We start from the raw sequence: 11976 nt of genomic DNA, 5'->3' as shown, positions 1-11976 counted from the left end.
TGAATGCAAAGTGTTAAATTAACAAAAAAATCCTCCAACCAGAAAGTCTAGTTATTAGCACAACATGACTGGAACAGTCTCTTAGGGCCACGTACTGCTCTATCTTACCTCATCATTCAAGAAAAAAAAACAAAACTGCTTCACACATTTGTTAATATATGTGGTCTAGGAAATAGAATTACTGAATATGAACACCATCACCCAGTTGGCTGCTTCAGGGTGAAAGGACCAACAAAGTGGAGGGGGCATAAGGGAATACAGGACTTAATGGAGACAAAAAGTACTGAGAAGCTGTGCTATGGACGGCTTTATATGCAACAATATGTGGTTTGAACATCAAGGATGTATAAGCAGGAAGCCCCGGTACTATTACCAGGATAGGGGTAATATCTTGATGCAACATATTTTAAGTAAGAATACGGGCAACGATTACAAGTTGCATAGCTAAAAACAGGACACCAATTGGAAAAGCAAGAAGAACTGGTTTTAAACAGCTCAGTGGAAGATATGTATTTGATATTTGTGTGACTAATTATGTTTAGGATACATACATGTAGCTGAAACAAGGAAAAGTCTTTCAGGCCGGGACTTAACAGATTAGAACAGATGCATTGTTCACAGATAGTAAAAGAATGCGCTATACTGGGGTCTTAGAAGAGCACAGTCCATACAAAGAATATCTAAATAGCTCACCCAGTAGTTAACTCTACCTGATATTAGTCACACAGTTCAATAAATATGCAAAACGAGGGGGTACATAAGGCTTGTCAGAGAGCCTCTAGCCAGGAGCCTGCAGCACAGATGTGATGTTGAATCTGTGCCAAGAAAAAAAGCCACCTGCACTTTTCCGAAACAGAACTGCAATGACCCCCACTGAAGAACTGAACAATGATTGCACTGTTCAATGGCTCCTCTTCAACCATATTTGTATGCATAAATGATTACACTACAATGTATATTGGGAGACAATGCTGCATGTTAAATTAATTTAAATGTATATACAGTATATATCCGTTCTTTTGTATCATATTTCTCTTGCCTTGAAACTTTCGTCATGGTTACTAATGGAGTATTTATACAGTTTCAAGCTAGGAATTGTATTTCTAAAAGGAAGACATTCCCAGGGAGCATACGCCCTCTGCTAGTCACACTCAGTAAAAATGAAACTGCAGTACAGTATCTGGTGTATAAATTAAATAGCAAAATAAGAAATGTTACAGCAGCACCATTGAAAACAAACTTGTGGTCAAAGAAAATAATGTTATGACACCAAACCCTTACTGTGCACTACAGTGATTGCAACTGGAAACTGAGCAGTTCATCATGGCAAACCAAAATACAAGGCCAAAACTACTACTTGGGATTAGAGAAACTGCTTTTATATTTATATTAAAATAATTTAAATTAATACAACTTTACTTTCTAACACTATCATTTGGAAATGCAGAAGTGCCGGCAGCTAAATCATTCTTCACTTGACCCACTTCAGGGTTGCTTTCTGATGTACCTGATGAAGATGAAACGCTCTTCATCTTCTAAAAACCGTGATCTCGATTAATGGGGATTGTTAGCAGAGGAATGAATGCACAATTAATCGATCTCAATTTAATTGATGAGCATTCTACTTTCTGTTATACTATTGGCACTTTTAAGCACATGTTTGCTTATTAAAAGCAATATAAGTGAATGTCATTTAGAAACACATTACTACTCACTAAAACATAGGCATGAGGAAAAGGAATCTGAGCTGAGAGAGTAATGGCAGACATATAATATGTTGACCAGCTTGGATGTGAGATACATGGAGTGGAAGAAATGAGAAGAACGTTTTTGGCAGAAATCAATAGGTAAACTCTTTCAATGAATTCAGAACATTTCGTCTTGTTCTCTTATTAATACAGACCCTTCTTGTCAGTGTGTGAATAGTGAGCAACTTTGTGTTTAGTACAGCGACTTATGTGTTTTAATTGGGAAAAGAACAGGTACAAAAGAATTTGCCATTGCTGCTTAGTAAACAATAGGCTTGTTTTGTAATGTAATGCGTTTACTTGTTAGGTATGTTACTCATATCCTCTTGAAAAACATTTTATAAGAAATGTGGCTTATAAATATGATAGGTATTGTATTTGATGCCAAATGTATACTAGATAAATGTTCTGTGTACATGTTCTGTTAATTAAAGTAGTAAGTATTTAAGGGGTATTTTATTGATGGTCACTAAACATGCTTTAGAGGGGTTGAAAGGGGTACAGGCAAAGGCCAAAGCAAAGCTAGTAAACAATCTCTCACAGCACAAGCACTTCCACAGTGTTTATATAGATAAAAAACACACCTAAAATGTTATGAAACAGAAAAAAGATCATCATAGTGATGTTGATTTTTCAAACAAAAGAAACTTTGAGGTGTCACTGCAGCACATTGTACTGTACATGTGCTGGACACTCAGTCTGTCTGGGAAGAAGTGTATGGATACCTCATTGCAGGGCTGGGCTTCATTACTTTAAAACTACACATTAAACCTGCAAGAGCGTCATTCAAACCTCAACAATCCCATAAACCTTACTGTTTTGAGTTACAAGACAGAGACTCAGACACAGGCAGACATATTGCATGATGATGCACTGATTTACATACACATCAAAACTACATCTGGCTTCCTTACTGCAGCACACTTAAGATTTTGGTTGTTCCCATTCATTTATCTAAATACTGTACCTGACTCTAAATATTTATTTGTATCTTTACAACAAAGTAGCTCAAAATACAAACTAAAAAAGGGTAGTACATTTAGATTTAGATTAATTATGTTATAGCAGTGGGTAAATAATGTGTAATCAAAATACTCCATTTAAACATCAGCATGACGATCATCAATAGATGTCATCTATTTTCAAACTAATTATCATGTATTTATAATAAACAAGGTGATTAAAATTTTCATAAGTAGGAAGCTGTAGGAATTGGCAGGACATACTGGGGTGTGATCTGGTGGACTGCTCACACTAGTATTCTAGCAGGAAACTGGTACAAATTCAACACTGCGGTAAAGGAGCTTTATTTTTGTGGGAATGGGACTCTGAGTTTCATCATATTTGCTTCTGCTCTTCCTAACAGGACACTACTGCCAATTTGACCAGTCACCAAGCTTGGTCTATGAAACAGAGAGCCTAACAGGTGGGAATCACTTTGGTTTTCATAAAACGTTGAAGGGTGCTTATGTCGTCTGCATTAACAAACTAAGTGCTGCTCTAAACATACAGACTGTCAGACTCTGTTTAATGAGGCTCAAATCAAACAAGACATGCATCACAAGGCAAGCTGAAAAGCAAAAAGATTAGCTTTTTTCCTATTTTACAAACTTGAAGAGGGAAACTGGAAGGAAGCATAGAATAAAATAAATTTTACCATTGACAACTGCACAGCTAAGCAGAATGTCTTTCATTTTAAAAAGTGCAGGGCACTCAGGGCCATATAATTCTAAGACTTTCAGAGCTCTCAAGACATCTTTATTGGCAAGGGCTTCTTGAAAGACATCCTCTGCTATACGGAGGGCAGCATGACAATGAAGACCAGAGAGAATCAAACTGACACAAGGCTTGCCACAGAGAGCACTGGCAAGGCTTCCATTTTCCTCAAAGGATTCTTCTAAAGGTTCCAACATTGTCTGAAGAAAACTCTCCAGGATGGGGAATTCCTTCAGCAGTTGCTCTGTATCTGGTGAATCCTCTTTCCTGCCTCGAAAATCCCTCCATGCAGACAAACCTGACTTTGCCATCTTAATTCCCTTGGATGCAGTCAGACAAGCAATGGCAGCAAGTAAACTTGAATGAGACTTGAGAAGACTCAAGGCAGATGGTGTAAGAAGGAAGTGAGTTTGCTCTCCTGGGGAAAGAGGTGGTGATGTTGAAGTGATGCATTCGCTCCAACTTCCATCTGACACTTCAAAAAACTCTTCCATGGCTGGAAGATGCTGCTTGGCATACTGATGGACAAACACAGAGACAGCATTCAACAGTGAAGGATTGTGCCGCTGTTTCTTCATGTCCCAGAGAGGCAGAGTTTCACAGCAGCAGTTGACAATCACTTGCTGAACATTCAAGGGCATGTCTTCCTTGAGAAGGAGAGATGAAATCCTGTGAGATATAAGGAAAAATATCAGATAAAAACACGTCTACAGCAAAGTAAAGTTTTCAAGCTGTGTGTGGTACGGCAGACAACTCCTTTTATAGGTCATCTAATGTAATATGTTGTTGGTTTATTTATAGTTAGTTAGTTTTATACATCACTGAATTGGGCAACAAATTACACAAAGAATGTGACAAAATGTAAGATTTAGAAAAGACAAATATCTTTTACAATCATTGTAGAAGTATATTTATCCATGCTCTTAAAAACCTATTAGTGCCACCATAAACTTGGTCTCAATGACTGAGCAACACAGATGTACAAGAAGCAAAATCCAAGCAGCTGTACAGAGATTAGCTTTGTTTCACTGCAAGACAAGTCAGGTGCCACAAGTAACCATTTTTAACCAAACAACACTCTTTCAAATCAGGTATCACTCATATTAAAAACATCTCATTCTGAATGGATTATAACTTTTTATGCATAAAATACACAATATATTGAGATTTTCAAGTTTTTAGGTGTTTAAGCACTTCTACAAAAGGTTAAAACCTCATATTTTTAGAAAACATTAGGAAAGTAAAAACCTACAAACAACTTTGCATGGATGCCATAGCGAAATGTGAATGAATGAGCCATTCTTTGAGGGTAAGCCGCTTGGCAGAGAACGTTTGCACCTGCAAATCAAAGACCAACTCTGACGCTGTTTGCAGCAACGGTCCTCTCTCATTTCTCTAGCTTGGGAACCCTTGCCAGTTCTGCTGCCTGTGCCCATGGGGATGCTTGGAACGTTCTGCACATGTGCTTTGGTGTTTAATGCTCCAAAAATGGTCCTCTGAGATAGACACTACTTTTTAACACACAATTAATTGTCCTCTGCTGTGCAGTCTCCACAAAAAGAGTGCCCAACCTAAACCTCTAGATCTGCGAAGCAGCAGTGCCACCCTACTGAGCAAGTGATTCATCAATTGTAAATTTATAAAACTAACTTCCCTTTAAAAATTTTGCAACACTTTGGAGATCGTGGGGATCGGGTGGCAACTTCTTAATATCAATGTATTTGTAATACAGCAATGGCCTAAGTCATAGATGCATGTCATCTTAAAAACCAATTTCGCTGTATTCGCTGTAAGCTTCAATGTAAATGAAATCTGGACATTTAAATCCGATTCTGCATAGTCAGTACTTTTATAATAACTAATACCTGTGAGATAAAGAAATGACCTAAAATGTACATTACACAGTGACCCCTCTTGTTATCTAAACATCTTACAAAAATGGAGCACAGAGATTTTATGTCTCTGCATCCCAATCATTAGCCCTGCTTTTACAAATCCTGTATCAAATGGGATGGCCAAACTGCACTGAAACGTTAGCAGTGAGATCTGCATTGACTGCTTAGATTTCAACCCATCTGAGATGGGTAGCTCAGCTAGTGTTTCAATAAAAGAACTGCAGAGAGTCAAGGCACACTGCAAATGAAGCGAGGCTGGACAGATGACCTGAAACATGGGTCTCAGCCCCAATACCTGTGTACTGACAGATGATGTGCAGAAAATGCCATGCATTACCCATGCAGCACTGAACAGTTCATTTTTTTGTAAGATCATACTAAGTCAGTAGTATGATGACAAAGATAGACATCAGTTATTAGTAATGGGTGGCATACAGTGTAAGATCTACCACCAAAACTGCAACGTGTCTAAGGAGGATTAGAGTACAGTGAAAAATGTTTGCCTCCTACAGACTTTCCTCTATTATTATATATTTCTGACAATGAATTTTTGCAGATTTCAATTAAAATAATACTATAGATAAAGGGACACCTATGTGACCAAGCAGACTTTTTAAACTCATGTTAAGTATCGAGTGAATAAAGATATCCAACTCTAACTGGCACTGTGTGAAGAGGCAACTGGCTCATGCACTTAACTGGTTGTGTAAATTTTAGCTGTAATCATTACTCTTCCCATAATTTAATGAGTCTTTTTCATTGTGGTGCAGTAATTTTAGCACACTCGCTGCTGACTCACTTGAATTTAGAAACAATGGTAGGTACTTGGAAACAAACTGTTTCTTCCATGTCCTGTCACAGAATCTCTTTGGAATTTAGATCTGGATTCTAAATGCACCAGTCCAAAACTTACATTTTGCTTTTTTGCCAGCCATGTGAACTTGCTTTTGAGTTTTTGGCCATTACTTTGTTGCATGACTTGGCTATATTTCAGCTTTAGTTCACAGACAAGCGACAGGAAATTCTCCTGAAGATTTTTTCAATACATAGCGTACTTCATGGTTCCTTCAATTATGACAAGTCATTTTTCATTTGTGTGATGATGGCTCTTACTGTGGTTCTCTGCTGGACTTGCAACAACCTTACATTTTCCTTAGCTAGACACTTGGCTGCACTTTCAGTTTTTTTTACTTCATTACTCAGGTTAATAAATACTGAATATAGTCACAAATTAGTGTCAAATAAAGCAACCAAACTCACTTTTATTTTTTTATGAAATATTAAAAAGCACCTACCTATCAGGAGGGATCTGTTTCTCAAACAACAGCTGGGAGATGAGTTGAGATGGTGTCTGATGTAAAACCAGCAGAGGATTACACAGTTTCACTTCAAGACCATGATCTAGAAAACAAGTTAACAACATGATTTTGTAAGCAGATGTCCATTCAGCTCTTCACATGACAGACTGCAGTAACAACAGCTACAGTACATATGCATTTTGTTACTTTCTAAGGAGATTAGCTGTTCATACTGAGCTCTGCTACGACCAGAGATGTGGGGCACTAAACAAAGGTGTGTGCCCCTTCACAAACCAGTTCTGAAGCAGAGGGACGTTACTAGATTAAATCAAACACCCATATATTGAATCAATCTGTATGACATAAACAAAACATATGGATATTTCCATAATATGTAAAACTACCAGGAAGCATGCCTTTTAAATTAAAGCAGCTTGAATTAGGGAAGGAACTACACGGTGGAGAACATTCTGGCATGTTAAAGTGTTATATACACACTGTACAGTATATACTGCTCAAAAAAATTAAAGGAACACTTTTTACTCACAGTATAGCATAAAATTAGTGAAACTTCTGGGCTATTGATCTGGTCAGTTAAGTAGCAGAGGGGGTTGTTAATCAGTTTCAGCTGCTTTGGTGTTAATGAAACTAACAACAGGTGCACTAGAGGGGCAACAATGAGACAACCCCCAAAACAGGAATGGTTTAACAGGTGGAGGCCACTGACATTTTTCCCTCCTCATCTTTTCTGGCTGTTTTTTCACTAGTTTTGCATTTGGCTACAGTCAGTGTCACTACTGATAGCATGAGGCGATACCTAGATCCTACAGAGTTTGGTTTTACAGGTAGTCCAACTTCTCAAAGATGGCACATCAATAGCTGCCATTGCCAGAAGGTTTGCTACGTCTCCCAGCACGGTCTGAAGGGCATGGAGGAGATTCCAGGAGACAGGCAGTTACTCTAGGAGCGCTGAGCAGGGCCGTAGAAGGTCCTTAACCTATCAGCAGGACTGGTATCTGCTCCTTTGGGCAAAGAGGAACAGGATTAACACTGCCAGAGCCCTACAAAATTACCTCCAGCAGGCAAGCCACTGGTGTTAATGTCTCTGACCAAACAATCAGAAAGACTTGATGAGGGTGGCCTGAGTGGCCTCCTCTAGTGGGCCCTGTACTTATTGCCCGGCACCGTGGAGCTTGATTGGCATTTGCCACAAAATACCAGAATTGGCAGGTCCACCACTGGCGCCCTGTGCTTTTCACACATGACAGCAGGTTCACCCTGAGCACATGTGACAGATGTGAAAGGGTCTGGAGAAGCCGTGGAGAACATTATGCTGTCTGTAACATCGTTCAGCCTGTTTGGTTTGACCCTGGGTCAGTGATGGTCTGGGGAGGCATACTCATGGAGGGACACACAGACCTCTACAGGCTAGACAACAGCACCTTGACTGCCATTAGGTATCGGGATGAAACCCTTGGACCCATTGTCAGACCTTATGCTGGTTCACGACAATGCACGGCCTCATGTGGCTAGAGTATGCAGGCAGTTCCTGGAGGATGAAGGAATTGAACACAAAGAACAATTACCTGTTTCAGAGTTCAGACTTTTCACTAATACAGCAGCTAATGTATTTACGTAGTCAAAAAAGCTGCGTATATAATCAACTTGAAGATGTCTGCCAGCCTGCATCTGGATGTGCAGGTCCACAGTTTTCAGCAGCTGTTTCATCAGAAATCTCACAGATTTGTCTTCTGGCTCATGAGGCCTAGACTTGCTCTGATCCACCAAGGCCGACAGTAGGTCACCACCTTTAAGATCTGTGAAGAATCAGCGCTGTTGATTAGGACTCATTTCCAATTATTAGATATTGTATACAGAACACCACATGAATTCATTGATAATTTTACATTCTGTCTGTGATTCCCATTACAGATGGATTTATACTTCAGACAGAAGCTGAAGAGAGGCTGCTGCTAAAAAACTTAAAGCAATAAAGTCAATGCTAACAGCCACATTAGAATGTAAACACTACAATCACTTTTATATGTTTCAATTAAACTAATCAGCTCTATCCAAAGCTATATATTACCTGGGATATATTGTGAATGCACAAATGATGTAAAGCAAGCAGATGAACCTGAGACACTGGCCTGTTCAGAGTTAAAATGAGGCAATAGGCAATATGGCAGCGATCCTAAGATGGAGTGTTACACCATTTTATTAGCACCTTATACTTTCAGTCGTTAGTTAAGTTTGTGAACCCTTCACAATGTTCAGAACTATTTCAGAAAGGTTCCTCCATGTAATCCGTCATAATAATGAAATGTTTTGGTCCAGCTATGCTGCATTTCAGCAGATCTCTTGTGAGCCCAAGGAAACCAAAAGCGCAGACTTTTTAAAAAAAAGTCAGCTCATCACAAGCCCACATTTGAATGTTACCTCACTGAACTCTACAGGATCAGGTACTGTTCCAAAATTGTGATTTTCCTTAGATATAACAACTGACAATATTCTTAATCAATAGGAATACATATCGAACATATTTTCAGTGCCCTTTACTCACTAAAGATGATGAATCATGCTTGGGATGTGCGGACATTTTCTCTCCAATTATGATTATTAATAAAATCTGTACCTAATGGAAAGAGTACTTTGAGAGGCTGATGAATGAAGAGAACGAGAGAGAGAAGAGGTTGGATGATGTGGAGATAATGAATCAGGAAGTGCAACAGATTAGCAAGGAGGAAGTAAGGACAGCTATGAAGAGAATGAAGAATGGAAAAGCTGTTGGTACAGATGACATACCCATGGAAGCATGGAGGTGTTTAGGAGAGATGGCAGTGGAGTTATTAACCAGATTGTTTAATGGAATTTTGGAAAGTGAGAGGATGCCTGAGGAGTGGAGAAGACGTGTACTGGTGCTGATATTTAAGAATAAGGGGGGTGTGCAGGACTGTAGTAACTACAGGGGGATAAAATTGATGAGCCACAGCATGAAGTTATGGGAAAGAGTACTGGAAGCTAGGTAAAGAAATGAGGTGATGATGAGCACCAGTATGATTTCATGCCAAGAAACAGCACGACAGGTGCAATGTTTGCTCTGATGATGTTGATGGATCAGTTTGGAGAAGGCCAGAAGGCGCTGCATTGCGTCTTTGTGGACCTGGAGAAAGCATATGACAAGGTGCCTCGAGAGGACCTGTGGTATTGTATGAGGAAGCCGAGAGTGGCAGAGAAGTACGCAAAAGTTGTATAGGATATGTACGAGGGAAGTGTGACAGTGGTGAGGTCTGCGGTAGGAGCAACGGATGCATTCAACGTGGAGGTGGGATTACATCAGGGATCAGCTCTGAGCCCTTTCTTATTTGCAATGGTGATGGATAGGTTGACAGACGAGATTAGACAGGAGTCCCTATGAACTATGAGGTTTGCTGATGACATTGTGATCTGAGGAGAGCCTGGAGAGGTGGAGATATGCTCTTGAGAGGAGAGGAATGAAGGTCAGTAGGAACAAGCCAGAATACATGTGTGTAAATGAGAGGGAGGTCAGTGGAATGGTGAAGTTGCGAAGAGTAGAGTTGGCAAAGGTGGATGAGTTTAAATACTTGGGATCAACAGTACAGAGTATGGGGTTTGTGGAAGAGAGGTGAAGAAGAGAGTGCTGGCAGGGTGGAATGGGTGGAGAAGAGTGTCAGGAGTAATTTGTGGCAGACGGGTATCAGCAAGAGTGAAAGGGAAGGTCTACAGGACGGTAGTGAGACCAGCTATGTTATATGGGTTGGAGATGGCAAAGATTGCACTGGTTTGGACATGTGCAGAGGGGAGATGCTGGGTATATTGGGAGAAGGATGCTAAGAATAGAACTGACGGGGAAGAGGAAAAGAAGAAGGCCTAAGCGAAGGTTTATGGATGTGGTGAGAGAGGACATGCAGGTGATGGGTGTAACAGAACAAGATGCAGAGAACAGAAAGATATGGAAGAAGATGATCTGCTGTGGCAACCCCTAACGGGAGCAGCCAAAAGATGAAGAATAAAATCTGTACCTAATACAGTAACTGATGTGTATTCTCCAAGATATTTTTTACTGACACAACTTCAACATCTTTTAACCAAACTTCAGTTAACTTCTTAGCTCCAAATCACACAATCTTAGAGCGATGTTGAGTTATATAAAATCCCATCTAGTGAAATGAATACCAGAACATTTTGTTTTTTTTTTTTTTACAAAAGACCAATGGCCTGATTTGAAAGCAACATCTTGTAGCTTCCTTCCAAATGAATCAGCTCGCACGCTTAAACAGTTTACTCAAGCCCCCAGAACAGATGAAGTTTATTGGCTTCTACTTGTACATCACTTTCACCATTGATAAATGTATGAAGGTCACTAGTTTCCCCAATCAAACCCAAAGTATTCACCACTGGTAATTCTGACCTGCAGAATGCATGGCAGACTTTAATTTCAAGAGGATGCCCTTCAACTTGTGAGAAATACTGAGTTGTGCTGCAATGCAATCCTCTGTTAAAGTTGGGTAGCAAGTCAGTAGAATGCTCCGAATGCTCCTGGAGAACGGGCTTGTTGTTTTTTCCTCACTTGCTTCTGCTGCAAATAAAAAAAACAATTAAAATGAAAACACAATTCCTTTTTCCATTTTCCCCAGACACAAATGAGGGCTATAATAGACTTCACTTAGAGCCATTAAGCGGAATGATGTTTTTTTTAAACGAAACTTCTTTTTACTGCTAATGATTGAAATGTACCTTCTCCTTCTATCTTCATTCAGTGCCCTTTCATATTCTAGAATAACATCCACAACCGGCCTTACAAGGCACGTATAAAATTTACTAATCTAGCATATCTGCTGGTGATCACTTTATATGGCAGAACTCACCAGACTTAGTTGGGTCACAAGAACTTGGTGCATGGTTCATGATTTTGCTGAGCTGTTCCAGAAATACAGGAAACCCTTTAATGCCATCAGAATGACAAACTCTGAAATCAGGTGGCTTTCCTAAATAAATAAAAAAAAAAATCAAAATGCTTTTGCTGGTTTAATATAATAGACTTTTAAATCCTTGAACAAGGTTTTGTGAAGCAAAATTCTATTTCAGCCAATCAAAAGCTAAAACACTCCTGCATGTAAACCCTTCACTTATCTAGATTTATATTTATGATTTGGCTTTTATATTGCATCATATACTCAAAACCTTACTGAGATGATCTATTTTTATCTTATTCAGTGTGACTAAGACCACTTGGGTTTAGAAGACATTAATAAAGCAGTAAATATTTAATGGTAAACCCCCAATGTAAATAATTAC

The 11976-nt window shown here is 39.3% G+C and overlaps 1 protein-coding gene across 3 annotated transcripts in view; it reads right to left on the bottom strand.

The window, feature by feature from the left end:
- zfyve26 (zinc finger, FYVE domain containing 26) overlaps window positions 1-11976 on the bottom strand; it is a 152547-nt gene that overhangs the window by 56432 nt on the left and 84139 nt on the right. For all 3 annotated transcript variants that reach the window (XM_039742229.1, XM_039742231.1, XM_039742230.1), the window contains exons 17-21: window positions 11547-11666; window positions 11090-11257; window positions 8244-8474; window positions 6655-6760; window positions 3406-4133 (exon numbers count right to left, since the gene is read on the bottom strand). In XM_039742229.1, the coding sequence (XP_039598163.1) occupies window positions 3406-4133; window positions 6655-6760; window positions 8244-8474; window positions 11090-11257; window positions 11547-11666 (1353 nt within the window). The remainder of the gene's footprint in view (window positions 1-3405; window positions 4134-6654; window positions 6761-8243; window positions 8475-11089; window positions 11258-11546; window positions 11667-11976) is intronic.

The sequence above is a fragment of the Polypterus senegalus genome, chromosome 18 (genome assembly GCF_016835505.1).
Source record: "Polypterus senegalus isolate Bchr_013 chromosome 18, ASM1683550v1, whole genome shotgun sequence".
Classification (NCBI taxonomy): domain Eukaryota; kingdom Metazoa; phylum Chordata; class Cladistia; order Polypteriformes; family Polypteridae; genus Polypterus; species Polypterus senegalus.
This window is presented reverse-complemented; position numbering and strand designations above follow the sequence as displayed.